This window comes from Plectropomus leopardus, chromosome 14 (genome assembly GCF_026936395.1).
Source record: "Plectropomus leopardus strain MGB_pleo_1.0 chromosome 14, ASM2693639v1, whole genome shotgun sequence".
NCBI lineage: Eukaryota > Metazoa > Chordata > Actinopteri > Perciformes > Serranidae > Plectropomus > Plectropomus leopardus.
The window spans coordinates 4,291,624-4,311,422 of record NC_142189.1 but is presented as its reverse complement, the minus strand read 5'-3'; the positions used below and the strand labels follow the sequence as shown (position 1 = coordinate 4,311,422).

The window sequence follows — 19,799 nt, the reverse complement described above, 5'->3', positions numbered from 1 at the left end:
GGGAATAAAAATAAAATAAAAGCAGCACACGAAGTAGTGAAAGATTGAGAGATTCAAATCCAAATGATCCGCTATTTAGTTTTCGCTCCACTAAATTGCAATGATGCAGAAATGTTTTAAAAACCTCCAAAAATGTGCTTAAAGGTGAGACAACTCTGCAGTTTTTTATCTTTTATTTTTATCATTTTTTCCAAGCAGGCAAATAACAAGTGAGGTCTGGTCATTACCAAAAAAATAAATAAAATGAAAAACACAAAAGACGATATCTGTTCAGTGTTACAAACCATTTATTAATGCTGCTTACACATCTAGTTAATGCTCAATAATTGCAAATTTGATCCTGTAAACCATCTTGACCTGGTTTAAAAGTTCACCGTGCAGACCTGCCCCCTCTGAGCTGAACGTGTTAAAGGGATTAAAGTCGATTTCTCAAACGATTTCAACACAGCGAGTGACTCAGCGGAGCCGAATGGAGGATCGCCAGTTCAGACTTCAGCAGCCACTTTATTTCCAGCTCAGTTATTTCTGTGTTCAGTCGCACGTTTGCTGTTCAAACGTCTTCTGTCAGAGGAGCTGAAGTTATTATCCGCAGACTAAACACTGACGGATACTTCAGTCATGAGTCACGGCTACCTGATATGATAATTAATGAAGATGATTCGTGGCTTTATCCAACTTCACATATGCTGTTTTCTTATTTTTAAGCGCCAAGTAATTATTTCAGCTTAAAAATAGATCGATATATTTATTTCGGACATGTAAAACAAACAAAAAAAGGTAGAACATTAAACAAAATGGCAAAAATGGATGATAACTTATACAAAAAACGTCTAATAGCAACAAGAAATTGTAACTTACATGTTCAAAAAGAGGAAGGAGGAAGTATCAACGTGTTATTTCCTTCCCCTTTCAGCTAATCAGTTAATTTGTGAGCTTTATTTCTAACATATACACACTTACATACACACATTTATACACATACACACACACATCCATGTACATACATGTATACAAAAACATCTAAACATACATATCCCCAGAGTTTACACACATACACACACATGCATATTCATACTTATTAAGCATAAGGAAATTATATTATCTGATAAATAATATTTTCTCTGTGCAATATACCGCCTAATGAGAACACTTTTGCATTTTTTAAAAAATTTATTTAATTATTTTAAATATTTTTTTTCCAGACAACCTTTATTTGTGCATTTTACCAGTTTTCACCCCCAAAATTTTTGAAATAATTTTAACTTCCATTTTACATCCACACACGCGCTAACATTGTTGTCCTCCTGCAAATGAGTTTACCGTAAACAAAGGTCCGGTTATGCTGTAGTAATAATCTGCGTCTGTGTGCTTACATTATAAACACGATGTGACATTTAATAAAGAGTGAATTTGTTCTGAATCGCTTGTCGTGTTTGCTGGTCTTGCCGCAGGTCAGCTGTACGGACTGGAGAAGTTCTGGGCCTTCCTAAAATACTCAAAGATGAAGAACCAGCCCATCGACCCAAAGCTGCAGGAACATCTCTCCCAGTTCAAGAACCTGGAGGACTTCAGGGTGGTGGTGAGTGTCCAACGTCTCACACCAACAAAACAAAACCATGTCCCGGAAACCTCCCAACATTAATGAAGTTATATAGCTTATTATTTAATTAGTTTGTATACGTTCAGAGATTAGATATACAACTGATACAAAATAAATCAAATAAAATAAGTATATATGTAAAATAATAACAATAATATAATAGTAATAATGATAATAAATAAACTAATTAAATAAAGAAAATAATTGTAAAGCTGATAATAAACTAATTAAATAAATAGGTTTATTAAATATAAAAAAGTAAAGAATGATATATGTATGTATATGTAAATGATAAAAAATAGAATTAAAAATAATTTAAAAAGGTGGATAATAAAACTTGCTTTTATTGAACCACAGATCAGGGACGTGTGGAGCAATAATGTAATGTAGGATGTGAAATGATGATAATAAAAAATTCAGCACCTTTACAGGAGCTTTTTTAAAGGTTTGCAGTGAGATCGGTAACTATATCATATAGTTTTTGTTTTACTTTGTTAGATCTCCAGGGAACAAATCTGAGATCTGGGCAGCAGATCGAGCGTCTACATGTTTTTGTTTTTTTTTAAAATAATTGCTTGATTCATGTTGTGACCTCTGACCTCTGTGTCCGCAGCCCCCGATGGGAGACGAGGGAGGCAGGAGGAGACGTCACTCATCCTCGGCCGGGGATGAAGGGAGACGTCGGCGACATCCTTCCAACACTACCTCAAAGCAGACGCAGGCCTCCAAATCCTCCACTCCCTCCGCCGCCGCGGCTGCTGCAGCGCAGAACACACCCAAAGACAACGCCCAGAAAACAGCCGCCGCTGCCAGCCAGGGGAAGAAAGGCGAGTCCGGAGCTGGGAAGAAGGAAAGCGTCGCACCAAATAAATGAAGCTCCCTCCTGCAGGTGTGGGTTTGGATAGAAGAAGACGTAGAGCGAAGCAGCGGCGGCGGCGATGATGGCGGCAGCTCTGAGATCAGCGCTCGCTCTTTTCAGCGGCAAACCGTTTGGGTATGAAGAGAGACTGAGCGTGGTTGACTTAATTTGATTGTTTTTATCTGTGCATTTCATTTTAAAGCAAGCAAGCGTGAGCAGTGAGCTTGAATCTGTGCGCCTGACAGCTCGTAACGTTTACAAAACAACAACGAAAAAAAAATGCATTCCCTGCATTTTCTGCCTTTTTATTCTCTCAGATGCCAAAACTCTGCGACACGTTTTGTTGAGCTCCGCAATCTGTAAAAGAGCTCCGGTCTGCACGGAGCTCTCGGCCCGTTGAGCTGTGATTCTAGTTTGCCAAGACAAAGCAGATGTGTGCCTTAATCTGATTCACGAGGACGACGGCGAGGGCGATCAGGGACAAAATAGTCCAAATTTCACGTTTTAAACGCTTCCCAATTCAGTATTTTGGGTTTTTATTTTTTTCTCGACAAACATTTTTTATCACGACAATCAAGTCTGCAGTCATGAATTTGTGAAGGACTGACCCCCCCGAGGCTGGTGCTCACTAACAGGTGTGCCCTCATCTTTGACTGACAGGCCTCAAAACTCATCACGCTGGTTTTTAATTAAAACCTGCAGGATTAATGACAAATTAATGTGGGAAGCTTTACTTTTAAGTTCTGTTTTACACCCAGAGGTAGTATAATTTATTGTTTTATTTTTATTTTTACTTGATTTGATGGAATAGTCTTAGGTAATCATTGCAGTTTTTAATGGCTTTTGCTATTGAATATGATAAAAGAAATGTTTCTGCTGGAATTATGGGTGTGAAGCTAGCATCATAAAACTACAGTATATTTTAGCTTGAAGTTCATATTATGTTTGAGGCTTGGTGCTCTAGAGCACTTAAATCATTAACTTTCCTTTACTCCATCAGTGGACTTAAAAAGAGGTTTTCAGAGTTGAATTTAAAAGAAAAAAAAATGTAAATACTATAAAAAATCATTTGCTATTCAGTTATTCTTCCTGATTTTAAGAAGTGATTTGTTTTATCGGTAGTGTGGTTTTGAGTGTGTTTTAGGATAAAGCAATGCATGTTAATGCCACAGTCTTGAATTGTAAAATGCAAAAAAATATAAAATAACAGTTGATTGTACCGACTCGTGTTTGTGTGATCTGTCTACTTCTCTCACCGCTCCCATCGTGTGTTGCTCAGGGCGACTGACGGAGCCTGACAAGCAGGTTTTAGTTCCCAGCAACAGTTCAGGGTGAAATATATCAGCTTTAAATAAAAAAAAAACTGACTCGTGATCTGAGTCGACTGTGAAATAGTAGTTTCAGCTGAGTGCGTTTCACCAGTTTATCACTTTCAACAGAGCAAACAAGCTTTTTGGAGGTAAAAGTGTTTACATAAAGTGTGCAAATAGCATTCAGATAACAAATGAATAAAAAGGGACAACACTGTGGAGAAAGTGTGAAGATAAAAACCCAAAATAAAACATCAAATTACACCTTTTTTGGTCATAAAATGAAAGAAAAATACATTTATAGAATTAAAAAGTGCATATTTTGGCCTGAAAATGCCCATGTGATCATAATTTTACACCTATAAGAATCAGATACAAAACATTCAGCAAATATTCAAAGGAGTTTGAGAAAATAAATCCTTTAAATTGCTGGTTTATTTTATTTTTATTACAAGTTAGTGGCTATATGTGGCACTACGGGTCCTACAGAGGGACAAAAAGCATCACAGTCTATCCTTAAACCAAACCCGCGGTAGGCGTGAGTGCTGCTGCGTTTAAGTGCTCCTCGTGAATCTCAACTCTGAGCAGCACCACACAAGTTTTTAAAGTGTCTCACAATGAACTGCAATCACCTCAAATAATAAATTTGCATTATTTTTTTTAAATCAGTGTTTGCAATGTCATGCCTTCCCATTTTCTTCCTCTTTGTCATTTTATATTATTAAAACTGATTTTTGTCACAACAATGATGATAACCTTATAGTAACATATATAATATAGTGATTTATGAAAAAGTACAATGTACAACCATGAAAAGTTAAAAGATAAAAATAAGAGTGACTAAACTACAAAAATGTTGAAATAAAATTAATCTTTGTAAGATAATACAAGATGTAATTAATCCTACACCAGCAATAATTAAGTAGTTGCTGCTCAAGAGTCAGAAACAACACAAAAATGCAAAAAAAAAATAAAAAAAATTAAGTGACTGAGTATACATAAGGATAAAGATATAACAAGAATACAAAGAATATTAATATGAATTAATAATAATAATAATAATAATAATAAACTGTACACAGAGTCCACCCCTGGTAAACAGTAAGACAGTAGGCTAGACGGTGAGTGAGTGATCTTTGGATTTTGGACTCTTGATGACATGAAAAAAGTCACTTTGGCTCCTGGGAACTAGTGATGTGCATTTTTTCTATTTGCTGACAGTCTGCAGACACAGTGATTCATTGATTAACCCTTAGAGACTTGGGCCAGTTGATTTGATTTCTTTCAGAAACATGGGGAGGAGGCAGTGAGCAGCTGAACAAGACATGGCACAAAAATAAGTAAGAAATTCATAAAAAATGTTACAAGAAAATTACCTGAAAATATGAAAAAAAAAGAATAGAAATAAAAACAAAATAACAAAATAAACGTTTTTTTTTCTTCAAATGTAATAATTGTCTTTAACATAACTTTAGATAAATTATAGTAAATATAATTTTAAAATAAATTAATTTTTTTAAGTTGGTCATTGCCCCCCCCCCACAAAAGCTCAAAAGCAATTTTAAAAAAGCAAAAAAAAAATAAAATAAAATAAAATAAAAATTCATATTTATTTATTTAAGCTCCAACCAACTAATTTTGAGCTCATTCTCAAGGTATCAATTTTATAAATTTTAAAAAAAAATTTAAGTTGGTAATTTCATTTTTTCCGTACCGCTCTTCTTGGGTTTCAAAGGGTTAACTAGCTTATGAAAGGAGTCTGGACGCAGCACAAGAACAATGATATCTATCCAAGTTTCAGAGGATTAAATCAAACAAAACAATCGATAAAAAAATCGATAGTGAAAGCTATTTATAATGACAGTTTTTCTCATCACACAGAGGAACACCATGTAACAGCAGGGCCCGCTGGCTCAACTAGTGTCTGCGGTGTTTCCGACGGGCCGTGAACGCAGCGGCGGCCAGGGGCGGGTAGGCGCTAACCGAGCAGTATGGCGGACGATGGAGACAGTTCGAGCGGACCAGTGGACACCAGCGGCGGGCAGGGGGCAGCGGACGAGTCGGACGGGCTCGGCGTCGGCGCGATGTTGCTGAATTTGAGCATTTTGGTCGTTGTGGTGGCGGTGTGTCTGGCGGTGTACCGGCGGTGGGGCAGGCGGCTGGTGTCGGACGCGGCCCAGGGCGACGAGGCCTCGGCGCTTCCCAAGATGCGGAGACGGGACTTCACTCTGGAGCAGCTGCGGGAGTACGACGGGCTCCAGAACCCCCGCATCCTGATGGCCGTCAACATGAAAGTTTTCGACGTGACCAGCGGCAAAAAGTTTTACGGGAAAGGTGAGTCAAACAGCGGGCAGATGCTGAACTGACAGCCGCGGGAGTTTCTTTTTTTTTGGTGAGTTGTCCCGGACAAAAAAATTTGGGCGCAAACGGTTGTGGTTAGCTAGCTTTAGCTGTGTTGGCTTTGTCTGTGTTATTGAATGGGATGCTAGCTGTTAGCTGAGGAGCGCGGCTCTTTTAGGGGTCGTGACTGTCGTGTTGGAGCTTGGAAGCGTCCGGACTTTATGTCTGTGGCCGCTTAACATGTTTAACTTTTTTGTTAAACTTATGTGAAAGCTGGAGGTTTTAACCAGCTAGCCCGCTAACGTTAGCCTGTTAGCTTGTTGACGTGCACAGACACACTGCACCGTCTGCTGTCGCGTCTGGAGCCGCCGCTTGTTTACACTGATGGGACTCAACATGCATCAAAACTGGGTACTTTGCATTAGTATTTTAACCTTAAAACATATAAATCTTACCATATTTACTGTTTTAGATGCTCGTTTCATGCAGAGAATACACGGTTTTAGCTGCACTGACTGTTCTGCCGTGCAAAGTTAATTTTTTTCATAGACATCTTTATTGATTTTTCAGGGTAAAACATCACAACAGATAAACAGTGGTGGATGAAATACCTTCTCACCAGAAAATGACTTTGCTAGTAGTTAAAGTCCACTATTAAAATATCACTGTTATCCAAAGTAATTTTATAGTGTTGAATTCACTCAAGTATCAAAAATAAATGTATTATGTTGAGTTTACTTAAGTAGCAAAAAATATTTTATTATGTTGAATGTACTTAAATATCAAAAAATACTTTTTTTATGAATGTACTTAAGCTTAAAAAATAATGTTTTGTTCCATTTATGTAAGTATAAAAATAATTTTAGTATGCTGAAAGTACTAAAATATCAAAATCAATTTTATTATATTTAATATATTGAAGTATCATAAATAATTTTATGTTGCATTTACTTACATATCAAAAAAAATTATTATGTTGAATCTATATAAGTACCAAAAATAATTTTATTATGTTGAATGCACTTAAGTATCAAAAGTAATGTATTTAACTGACAAACCCACACAAAGCAAAACAGTTCAACTCTGATCAGAGATGCAAACATCAATACAGGAAACAGACCCAGAGATTGGTTATCTATAGTTTCATTTAAATATGTTTAAAAATAATAAAATCACACAAGTATAAACAAAGGGATATTCTAGATATATTGATATAAAGTAGTGCAAGTAAGAAAAACAAACATTAAATATAACAAATGAAATATGCAGTAAGCGATAAAGATGAGTAGTTGCAGGCAAATGTATCTGGTAGTAAGAGTGAAAATAAAAATGTATATATAATTAAGTGCACACAGTAATGCATATTATAAATCTGCATAATGTAAAATAAACAAACCAAAATTTCCATGCTACAAAAATCCAAAAAGTACTGCTGATATTGAATCCAATATAGGACATAAAAGACTCCCATCTTTTATGAAATACTTTGTCTTTAGAAAGCAGCAGACTTGTCACATAACCTTAAGAAATATATTCAAATTTGACCATATGCTCTTTTATGATAGATTTACCTCCATGTTATTTGTGTGGCAATCTGTGTGTAAACATGTAATCTGAAGATATAAACAGCTTCTACAAATACAAAAAATTCACTCACAGAAATATTTTGCAAACATAAACACTGATTTGCAAGTACACAAACAAAATTAAAGACATTATTTAAAAATTAAATTAAATAAATAAAGACTTGGTGTGCAGAAAATGCAAATCTGCAAGCATATAATTGACAAATTAAAACTGAAATCTCAATTACATATTAGACAGTTGTAAATGATAGGATTCTTGCCATTCATTTGTAAATTAATTGAATGTATTCACAGATATTATTTTAACTTGTGGAATTTGTGTATTTGCAGGTTTTATATTTGCAAAATAGTTTTGTTAGATTGCATATTTTTGTATTAGTGGAAGTTGTTTTATATGTACAGATTACATATTAACACGTGGATTGTCACTTTCTTTTCTATTTATCAGCAATAAAGCCATTTGTCATCCAAAGCAGCATGCATATGGGATAACTTTTTTTAATTTATTTTTTTAAAAGTTTTTTGGCTAAATTGCATTAATTTCCTGTCCTGTACGATGCAGAAGCTCCTGTACTTTCCAGCAGGACCACAGGAAATGGGTAAGACCACAAGTTTCTGTTTTGCACTGGAGTCACAGAGGAGAGAAGTCAGCATTATATATGAGCTCTGAGCAAAATGTTGAGTTTTATTGTATTACAGAAGCATCGTGTTCTCCCCCGGGCCTCATCCTGTGCAAAGCGAAACTTAATTATAGCTCAGGGAAGACCAACAAATATGAAAACCAAATATTACATTTATTTCTTTTTACCTACAAAGCACTGCTGGCCTGTTGCTCAGCGTTTTCTCTGACCTGTCTGACTCCACCGTCAACTCCGTAATAAACTATAATTATTCAGCCAACATTCCCAACGCGCTCATGTGTCACTTCTGCTATTTGACACCACGAACGTCGAGCCGAGTTGGCCTGAATCTATCAGGCTCACCAAATTATGACGCACAGTTTTACAGTAGAGACGCGCTGGAGTCGTTTTAAATCGTTTGTTTGTTTGTGTTAATCACAGTGGACTTCATGCAGGGAATGATGGCTGATCAACCCATGTGTCAAGATCAGATGGAAGTAATTTCTGATTTTTTATAATAAGTCAGTTATGAACACAAAATATCACATTTTCTGGGTTCAGCTTCTAGTCAGTGAAATTTTACCTCTGTTTAGTGTCGTTGTAAACTGGGATTGGTTGGGGTTTTTTGTGCTCAGGCATGATAAGTATCTGAACATACACATTTGTCATTATTTTTGACCCCTAGAGATTAATTTAAAAAAATTGAAAATATTGTCAGCTGAAGCTTTGCTCTTCTGGTGAGACAAGAGTCCAGCCCGAGCTGTCATTACAGCTGACGGCTTTTTTTATTTTGTTTTATTTTTATTTTTATTTTTAAGTCATGCTAAAGGAAAAGTATTACATAAAAAACACAGCAACAGAAGACAAGCAAAAACACATACGATTTAAATATATAAAAACTTAAACATTTCAAACAAAATAATGAATCAAACAGAACAGAATCAAAAAAATAAAATAAAATAAAAAAAAATTTAAAAAAAAAAGACCTTTAACAGGCTTCCTGCAAATCCTTAAAAATTCTTAAAATGCATAAAATCCATCAATCCAAAAATTAGGCCCTTATTTGTATTAACTCCTAAACACATGGATAGACATTTAGTTTCCCGTGCTGTAATCGGTCACTCATCTTTCACGGACATTTAAACCTGCGAAACCTGAAAAAATTGCTTTGATATTTTCTGAAAACAAGGAAGAAAACATAATAAACAACCTGGCAACGAATGTCCTGAAAATTGCAAAAAAAAAAAAAAAAGAGGAGGTGTTATTGAATATTATCAAAAACTAGGGAGAAATGTCTAGAAGATTACATTTATAATTCTTCTGATTTATATATTTAAAATAATGAAGTAATGTGACAGAAAAAAATATATATATTATATTTTCTTGTAATTTTTAACTAATTTCTTGCTAATTTTTGGTCCATATATTGTTAAGCTGCTTGTCACCTTCCCATGTTTTTCAAAGAAATCATGTTAACTTGGCTTGTGTTAAAAAGGTTAAATTAATCTTTCAAAAGTCTTAAAATGCTCACATATTGGACGTAAGATTTCATGAATCGTTTTTGTTGACATTGCATTGTAAAATTTTAAAATAATTGATAACATTAAAACAAAAAAAAAAATAGAAATGCAGAATGTCTCTCACATAACCGTCACCCAGAGAGTCATGTTTTAGTTACATTAAATATTTGGGCAAAATTGTCTCTAACTGTAAGTAGTTGATTGGGGTTATTTTTTATTTTTTTTGTCAATATTTAAAAAAAAAAAATTCAGAGTGGAATTTGAAACGTCTTATAAACCACTTGCCTTAAGCTGCAGTAACCACGCTTTGACGCTGGTCTTATCAGGTCGTAACAACGATTTTTAGGACATATTTTAGATGAGACACGGTGCTGCAAGCCAATTGCATATCTTGCGTCACCACCTCACACGTGAGCACAATAAATTACCCACTTCCCCTCACTGGGCAGTGTTACTACTACACTCGTACATTTTACATTATTCAAGCCCAAATCTGACTGATTCCTCCTTTTTTGTGAGTCATGGCATTTAAATAAACAACTTTATTCTAATATTAGGAAGTAAAACATCAGCATGTTTGCGTAGCGTCACTCAGGCGAGCAGGTTTATCTCTGAAGTGCTCGTTCTTGTAGTTATGCAAGGTAGAGCACATCTAATCTTTGAGGTGATAAGACGTCTTTGCCTCACGGTCGGCAGCTTGGACCGAGTTTTTTTTTTTTGTGTTGCACAATAAAGTAGGAAAATCTGAGAGCCTTCAGAGTTTTCACATGCTGGTCAGATGATGATCTTATCCAGGAAACTAAAGATTAAAAACACAGAAAATGTCATGAAAAGGCCCGAGGTGCCGTTTGAGAAATTTATTATAAAGGCTGAGTATCACAAGTGTCTTTTTAACGCATTAAATAACAATCTGATAACTGGAAATGCCTGATTCTAACACATTTTAACACAGTGCCCTTTGTTATATCCGTTAACACTGAAACTGTGAAGGAATTTTAACTAAAATGTCAGAATTGTTATTGAAGTTACACAACAGGGCAACAATAAAGGCTGGGCAGTATTAGACAGAAACAAATATCACAGTTTTTCTGAATTTTTCTGGATAATTAGGGATTTACTCTCCTTCCATACGGAGTCATTTCAGATTGGTTCCTCATACCAGATTGGGACCTCATACCAGCGCTCTTTTTCCCCAAATTTAAAAACGGTCTACTCTGCAAAAACAGAGTCGGCTGTGACAAAATAAATGTAACCGACAACAAGAATAAAGCTGTATTTTATAATGACGTTTGTGTAGAAGCTGAGATTAATTTGGTGTGTCGGATCAGTTTCTCCCGGATTATAATGTGGTGAAACTTTTAGTTAAAGCATGATGGCTTTAGGACCTTTTATTCTGAAAGACCTGTGTTGATATACCAGCTGAAGTGAGCCTGTATTAGCTGTGTTTGCTTTCGCTTGAACAATGTGCAGATAAAACCTGAAGCGTCCTCATAAATGTGTTTAGATATGAACCCCGTATTTTCAGCTGAGCATTTTCTTCGCCCCCAAGGCTTAAAAAACAGGTAACCTCTGCATTCGGCCACCGGCTTTAGCCTTCACCCTCCTTTGTTGTATTTTCCGCTTTCCGAGCACATTTAATTACGTCAATAAAATGTGCCATCGTCACATTTTCAAAACCTACAACTGATTTGCAGATATCCGAATCATTCCTGGTTTATTTCCACGTATGAATGAGGCCTGAAACCGAATTGAGAATATGGGAATGTTTTACTAAACTTAAAAAAAGTATATGTTCAGAAGTAATATTACTCAGCATATAAATGCATACTGTCTTTATTCATAGATTAGTCAGTTAGTGAGCAAAATTTCCAAAAACAGTGGGAAAAAATATACGCTTTCATTTCACGCAGCCGCCAGTTGATGAAAATAATTTAAATTGCTTTTTTTCCTATTAATCCAAAAATATTGAGTTTATTGGCATAAGTGACAAAGAGAAGAAACAGAGAAGAAGAGCACCTGCACTCTGGCATTATTATTATAATTATTACTATTAGCCTTTAATTAGTATTGTATGATTATTATGTTTTATTTGACTGAAATTTTGACTCGTAACTAAAAGTCGACAGATTATTGGCCTGATTATTGGGACAGATTATTTGTCATTTTCCTGATTATCTGCATCGGTATTTTATTTTAACAATTGCAGATAAAATGAATTAATTAAAAAGTGCAAAGAAAGTATCAGCATGGGACAACCTTTTACTTTGTAAAACTTCAGGGAGCTATTTTTATTTATTCTTTTTTTTTTAAAAATTGAGTTGACTTTAGAAAAAAAGTTGCCAGGAACTTGCTGTATTTGATGTTGAACTTTTCAGTTGTGATTAAAAATTTAGAAAAGGTATTTAAACAAAGTTTTGTGTTGGAGTTTATGTACGAAATTCTAAAATTTGACAAATATTTTCATGTTATTGTAAATGCATATTGGTTCCAGATATAGGTTATTAGTCTCAGTAACTAATAATAATAAGAATCGGCCCTGAAAAACCAATATGGGTCGACCCCGACGCTTAAAAGTGCCAAAAAAAAAAATCACCACATATGAGCCTCTGGAACCAGTAAATGTTTAAAACTTTTCATTTTTTACTCTCCACTAACAGATTACTGAGCTATCACTGCAGCTGTAATTTAACGCTAACGGTTTTAAAGACCATTTAAAGGAACTTTTTTAGATCGCCACAATATCACATCACAACATTACGAATGAATACATCTTCAGCTCTAATAACAGCAGCACACTGAAGTTCTGCTGCGTCACTCTCGACAGACTTTCAGGGAAAAACAGAAGCATGTCGGGTTTTTGTGGAGCTCAAGTCTCTTCGTGAACTCTGTATCTGCGCAGCATTCGAGTGCTTTACTTATTGGCAGTCCTCGGGGCTTTTAATGTGAAGCAGCAGCAGTCACATGACGCACCACTGAGCTGATCGCCAAGGATGAACTTGGTGCTGGAGAGGAACTGTTTTGTTTGTGTTTTTGTTTGTTTTTTTTACACTTTTCTTTCTCTGTGGTCAGTCTGAAGCCAGGGCTCCCTTGGATCCTTAAAAAGTCTTAAAAGGCATTGAATTCATCAGTCAAAAATAAGGCCTTAGTGTGTATTAAAATGTCTAAAAATCAATCTTTGAAAAGTCTTAAAATGCTAATATACTAGGAAGAGGATATTTGTTTCTGACGATGCACCCCGAAACCTCAAAATACTTGGTAATGTTTTTGTTTGTTTGATTTTTTATTTAAATCATTTATCATATTTGACGTGCAGATTTGGATAAAGAACAGCACTCATGTACATATGAGACCTCCAATCAAAGAAAGAGAACAAGCTTTTTTAAGGCAAATAAAAATGTGCACTTGTTTTCTGCAATTTTTAAAAAATAAAGGTTTATGTTGAAAGAAAATATTTTGGTAAAATTGTTCCTAATAAGTAATTGATGTTGGTTCGTTTTTTTCAAATTTTGTTTCTTGTAAAAATGATCCTAAATTTTAGATAGATTTTATTTGGCAAATAAAATAAACATACATATTCAGTAAACAAACAAAAGCATTTCATGTCCGAAAAGGAGTAAGAGGAGGTAAATCCTAATTTTAATTTGAATGGCAACAAAAAGTCTTAAATGTAACTTTGTTAAAGCTGCAGGAACCCTGTGAAACACAGCAGCTTTCACAGTCCAGTCAGAGGAAAGATCAGTAAAGACTGATGGTTCGCCTCTGTGAGTCAATGATGTTTAATCTCATGGCTTTTATTTTTCTCCCTCAGATGGTCCTTACGGCATTTTCGCAGGCCGGGACGCTTCGAGAGGCCTGGCCACCTTCTGCCTGGAGAAAGACGCCCTGAGGGACGAATACGACGACTTGTCAGACCTCAACGCTGTACAGATGGAGAGCGTGAGGGAGTGGGAGATGCAGTTCATGGGTAGGCTTGTTTCCTCGTGTTCCCACCACAGAAAACGCTCCTCGGATATCGATTTGTCTCAGATGTCACAGATGGATCCACCGTGTTCAGCGGCGGTCCCTCAGGGCCTCTGGACATTCAGACGGGTCAAACTGAGGAGCAAAAACGAGTTTGTACTCAGGGTTTTTTTTTTTTTTTTTTTGGCAACTTCTGCAGCAGCTTTCACTGCTTTTCCGTGTTTTTTAGTTCAGTTTAAACAAAAAAGATTTGTTGTTAAATTGGGCCAATTTCACAAACTGTCCTTCAGTATTTTTTCTTTTACTTCATATATTCACAAAGAAATCTTCAGCTTGCAGAGAATAAAGACGCAGATTCACTTTGCATTTAACAGAAAAACTATCTAAAAATAAAAATTTGGGTTGCAACAGTATGAGATTTTCACGGTAGAATAACTGTCTCAGAAAATATTGCGGTTTTATGGTATCACGCAGACTTATTATGAGTATTCTCAGTAACCATGACCCTTAAATACAGTTTGTTTTTTTTCATGTTGTTGAAAGAACATTTTATCAAATTTTATTAATGAACGTTAGCGAACATATTTCTTTGGTACAGTATGCAGAAAAAACACATCATTATTTTTCTATTTTTTATAAAGTGAAAACGAAATGCAAAAAATTCCCATTAAAAATCCCGACGCGTATTGCAATATCTATTAAAATATTCACGATATGATTTTGTGGCGTATCATGCAGCCTTATCAATAAATCATTAAGTAATTTTTTAAAACAAATATGCTGGCAGTGGTTTGATTTTCTTCTATGTTTGTGAGTATGACTTAACTGACAACTCTGAGAATATATGGTGGTCATTTTTCACTATTTTCTGATGATTTTTAGCAGAAATTTGTCTTTTTCATCAACAGTGAAAATATAAACATGTAAAATATCAGATAATAGTTTAAAATATACGTCATGATTTTCTAAAGCCAAAGCTGACATTATTCAGAGGGCTTATTTTATTCAATCTTACATTACAAAATTCAAAAATATTGAGCTGAAATTATTAATCAAGTGATGGTTGGTTCACTCGACAGAAACTGAATAACCAGCAATTTTGGTAATAATTGTTTTAGTCATTCTTTATGTAGAAAATGCCAAACTGTTTCTAGTTGCAGCTTCTCCATTGTGAGGATTTACTGCTTTTCTCTTAATGTGTCAGTTAACTGAGGATATTAAGACTATTAAGACTTAATAAGACTATTATTGAGTATATTAAGTATATTAAGACTTCGTCTAAAACAAGCAATTTAAAAAGTCACTCTGGGTTTTTCAATTTTTGATCAAAATTAATTCTGAAAATAATGTGCAGCCTTAATTCTGTTTACTGTCATATAAAGCTATGAAAACCAGAAAATATTTTAATTTAAAAACCTGAAACCAGTTAATTTTGTGCATTTTTTTGTGTTAAAATATCCAAACTAGTTGTTTAATCGACCGATCTCTTCAGCTAAAACAAAATCTTCAGATGTACAGTTGAGCCGAAGAGAAGTTGAGAGAAACGTGCAGCAAACTAAAAATATCCTCTGCAGCCACATCTGCTGAAAAACAGTTAAAACAGGAAACACGGAAACTGGAAGGAAACAAAAGAAGTTCTTTTTGGATACTTTTATATGTCAGCACGTCAAATCTGTGGTTTATTCTCTACTTAAAGTGTAAATATAACATTGTTTATCATAGTCTGTCATTTTAAATTTCCTCAAACGTACTTTTCCTCCAAACCTGTGTTTTATTTCCACGTCAAATGTCCTTTTTAACTTGGAAATAAAACACAAGCTGTTTTTTCTTCGACTCCCGGGTGTCTAATTTTGGCCTGAAACACGTCGGCCTCTGCTTACTGAAATAACACGTCTGTAACGCTCGCAGCGTTGGCCTGATGCAGATAACACATTTAAAGCTGGACCGGGCAGCTTTGGAAGTTGGCCGCACCAAACGGTGTCTGATTAAATCACGTAAGAAGATGTCGGTAAATTCCTCGCAGCACGTTGTTGAGTCTCTCTGACTTCTCCCAGATATTCAGGAAAGAAACTCGATTTGTCAGTCAGCAGAAAATTAACAACAAACTGTTGTGAGAATGGATTAACTGTTGCTCCAATGTCAAACATTTGCAGGTTCCAGCTTCTAAAATGTCCATTTTTACTCTTCCAGTTTTTCATTATTAAAAAGTGAATTATCTTTGGGCTGTTCGTACGACAAAAATAATTTCAGTGTCACTTTCTGGTCGGGAACTAAATAATTATTTCCATATTTAAGTATTTTCTCTGTTCATCTTTCAGTTGTTTTTTGATAATATAAATAATAATTCACTATTAGGGGTCGGTCGATATGTTTTTCAGGGCCGATGCAGATTATGAATAGTTAATGAGACTGATAACAGAAATTTGAAAATGATTTGCATTTACAATAAAAATGAAAATCTCTGTCAATATTTAGAATTTGGGAAATAACAAACTCCAACATAAAACTCTGTTTAAATGCTTTTGACAAATGTTTAATCAAAACTGAAACTTTCAACATCAAATACAGCAAGTTCCCACCAACGTTTTATGTAAAGTCACCTGAAAATTTAAATGAAAAAATGAAAATACAGATAAATACTGATACAGATAATCAGCAAAATGCCAAATATTGGCCTCTATAATCAGCCAGGCCGATAATCTGTTGACCGATATTGTTTTTTTCAGTACCGAGACCGATTATTCGTAGTTTATGCGACTGATTTGCGATATTTGGAACAGATATGCATTTACAATAAAAACAAAAAACAACATAAAACTTTGTTTGAATGCTTTTAGCAAAATATTTAATCAAAACAGAGACTTTCATATACAGCAACTTTTCTTCATAAAGTTTAGTGAAAATTTAAATAAAAAATAAAAATAAGTAAATAAATAAATAAATAAATAGCCCCCTGAGGTTTTACAAAGTAAAATTTCCTCCAATGCTGACACTTTTTTTGGAGCTTTTTAATTAATTAATTTTGTCTGCGATTATTAAAATAAAATGCTGATACAGATAATCTGCAATCATCCGGGCGGATAATCTGTCGACCGTAACGTCCTTTGTAATCTTCCTGTTTTTAACCGGAGATTTTCTGGTTATCTTCCAGAAAAATACGATTACGTCGGGAGGTTGCTGAAGCCGGGAGACGAGCCGTCGGAGTACACGGACGAGGAGGACATCAAGGACCACCTGAAGCACGACTGAGCGGTTCCATCACACCGACCAAAGCCAGGAGCCCCAAACAGCTGCGACAGACCGCCCCCAGCCCCCCAGACCTCCTCCTCCTCCTCCTCCTCCTCCTCCTCCTCCTCCTGCCCCATCCATCCACCTTCCACTCCTTCTGTCCCGCCCTGAATCTCCTCACCTCCTGAATCGGTCCGGCGCCGTGGCTGTTCTGGAAGGGCAGGACTCAAGTCTCAATGCCCAGACCTCCCTCCCTCTTGACGACCACCAACAGAGAGCGATGGATTCGACGAGGGCTTTTATTTTTAAAAGACGGAAAACACGTCTGGGGGGGAGCGCCATTAGATGTATCCAAAACAAAATATTTTAGTCATTAATCCTGGTTGAGGGGGGGCGTGTGGTCATCGTGGTCGCCGCTGAGCGCCTGGTGGTCAGAGGTAGAGAAACACATTGGTCGAAGATGATCAGTGGAATCGGGATTGGGGGAACAGATTTCTTTTTAATCTTTGGTTTAGTCAACTGAAACTGCTTCAGCTTTCGGACAGCTTATCAATCAATCAATGTTTTTTTTTTGTTTGTTTTTTTCCAGATAATTCCCCCCCTTGTGGAGAGGACAGTGCTGCAGCCTAAAAAAACAGCGCTGTGGGAACAGGCGGGGCGTCGCATTTTCCTGTTGTGTTTGTAGTGTATGCACTACTAGTTTTCTTTGTTTGTCACCATGTGATTGTATTTGTTGAGTAGCATAGAGGGCGGGCGGGATTTTTTTTTTTTTTTTTTGGGGAGGTTGGGGGGGGTTTAAGGTCCTTGCCATATAAAACCTGTTTTGAATCACATCAGACGGACTGAATCACTGATCGGGAATACAAAGGGAAGGTGATAGGCAGTCCTAATCAATCGACTCAATTGTTTACATGCCTCACAAGCCAGCTGCAAGTCTGTAGATGCCCCTGAAAAATGGTCCAAGTATTAATTGTGCCTTATTTTGTTTGTTGTGTCAGTCCTGGCCGTAACAGAGGAGGCGAGCGGAGGGATGGAGGTGTCGGTTTTTCCCTAGACTCGGTCCCCCAGACTTTAAAAGAAGGCATACGTTCTGTCAGTCGTCCGCGCACAGACTGTAATATTTCCCCACTTCACAAACTTTGTAAATAGTCCGTATGAATTACTCAGTGTTACTGCCATATTTATGTAGTTGATGAACTCCATATATGTATAATGCTATGTCGTATTGGCCAAAACCCCCATGGTTTGTTTTTTTTTTTTTTTTTTTTGTTCTGACTTCTTTTTAAACGTGGGTGAATTTCAAAAAAAAAAAATACACACACACATACAAAAAAAAAGGAGTGTTGCAAAGTGCTGCAGGGCGGGACCGGGAGCTGTTCTTGCGAATTTTTTTGTTCGGAGACGTTGCTTATCCTGTAAATATATCTATCATTTTATTAAAGCATGTGCAACAACAAAGTGAGCTATGCCGAATTCCCACCACGTCATGTATTTAAATGTTGGGTGTGTGTGTGTGCGTGTCTGCGTGACAGAGGCAGGAAGGGATTTGTTCATGCATAATAAATCGATTTGGTTAATAATTGAAGATGTCTGGAATTCATTTGCTCTTAGAGGCGACGTGCTTCGATCGCTACCAGGAAGACGTTTTATAGTTTATTAAGACGTTCAGTCGTAAGCGTCTGTGCCGCAGGACTGTTTACCTTAAAGAAAACACAAAGATAGAAAGTGTGAAAAGTTAATATTTGAGATATAAGTACATAAAACTCATTTCTGTCTGAACAGTACTTGTGAGTGTTTTTACATGAAAATCCTCTTTTGTTAATGATAAAGATTAGATTCTGATGACAGAAAAGTCGGAGCTGAGTTACAGTGAGATAATGTTGCACATCTGCAGAGAGCAGTGCTGTGAATTTGACGAAAAATCAGGAACAAAATGTACAACATGCAGAGCGCTTCATGGCAAACCTCCGCAAACGATTATTAACGCCAGATGTTCAGACCCACAAAAGCAGAGAGAAATGAGAGGCGGAAAAAACAAAAACTGAGCACTGAAAGAGAGATGTGACGATTAATGGACAGTTTCTTTCTGGATTTTTCACTGAAATAGTAAAGTGAATCTATGATATCTTATGTCTGTATGTTCTGTCACTGAGCTCGTGTAAGGTGGCTTCTGAAGGGAGGAATAAGTTGGAATAATTGCAATTTTCTCCTTAAATTAAAGAATGTGCCCAATAAAAAGAAAAGGCAATGCTCCCTAATTATTATAAAGAAAGAAATAGTGGAAAATAAAAGCGATATATGGTGTTAGTAATTTATATTTATTGACACAAATCAATGCAGAAAATAATGTCATATATAATGTATTTGAAACATAAATACATTAGAAGAAAAAATATAAATTAGAAATTATTTCTTTTTTTGATTTAATTTTTAAATATACATTTTCAGTATTATTTCAATTAATGTTCAGTCTTATTTATTTTCTTTTACATGTGCTCAGTCTTTTTTATTTTATATTTAAAATAAATGTTCAGTATTACTTATTTCAATTAATGTTCAGACTTATTTATTGTCTTTTATAGATGCCCAGTCTTTTTTATTTTCTAGTTAATTTTTTTAAATAAATGTTCAGTATTATTTATTTATTAATTTTAATTAATGTTCAGTCTTATTTAAATTTTTTTTCTATAAATGTTCAGTCTTTTATATTTTTATATAAATGTTTAATCTTTTTATAATTTTTAAAATAATGTTCAGTCTACGTGTTGACTCAGTG

The 19,799-nt window shown here is 35.5% G+C and overlaps 2 protein-coding genes across 7 annotated transcripts in view; both read left to right on the top strand.

The window, feature by feature from the left end:
* Positions 1 to 3,678, top strand: part of larp1b (La ribonucleoprotein 1B) — a 36,854-nt gene extending 33,176 nt beyond the window's left edge. For all 6 annotated transcript variants that reach the window (XM_088087804.1, XM_088087805.1, XM_088087807.1 and 3 more), the window contains 2 exons: positions 1,452 to 1,579; positions 2,214 to 3,678. In XM_088087804.1, coding sequence (XP_087943930.1) covers positions 1,452 to 1,579; positions 2,214 to 2,474 — 389 coding nt within the window. In that variant the 3' untranslated portion in view covers positions 2,475 to 3,678. The remainder of the gene's footprint in view (positions 1 to 1,451; positions 1,580 to 2,213) is intronic.
* A 2,050-nt stretch (positions 3,679 to 5,728) lies between these two features.
* On the top strand, positions 5,729 to 18,608 carry pgrmc2 (progesterone receptor membrane component 2). Its single transcript, XM_042501321.2, has 3 exons — positions 5,729 to 6,103; positions 13,644 to 13,799; positions 16,947 to 18,608. Exons 1-3 carry the CDS (start codon positions 5,761 to 5,763, stop codon positions 17,042 to 17,044), a joined length of 597 nt encoding a protein of 198 aa, XP_042357255.1. The 5' UTR covers positions 5,729 to 5,760; the 3' UTR covers positions 17,045 to 18,608.
* The last annotated feature ends 1,191 nt before the right edge of the window (positions 18,609 to 19,799 follow it).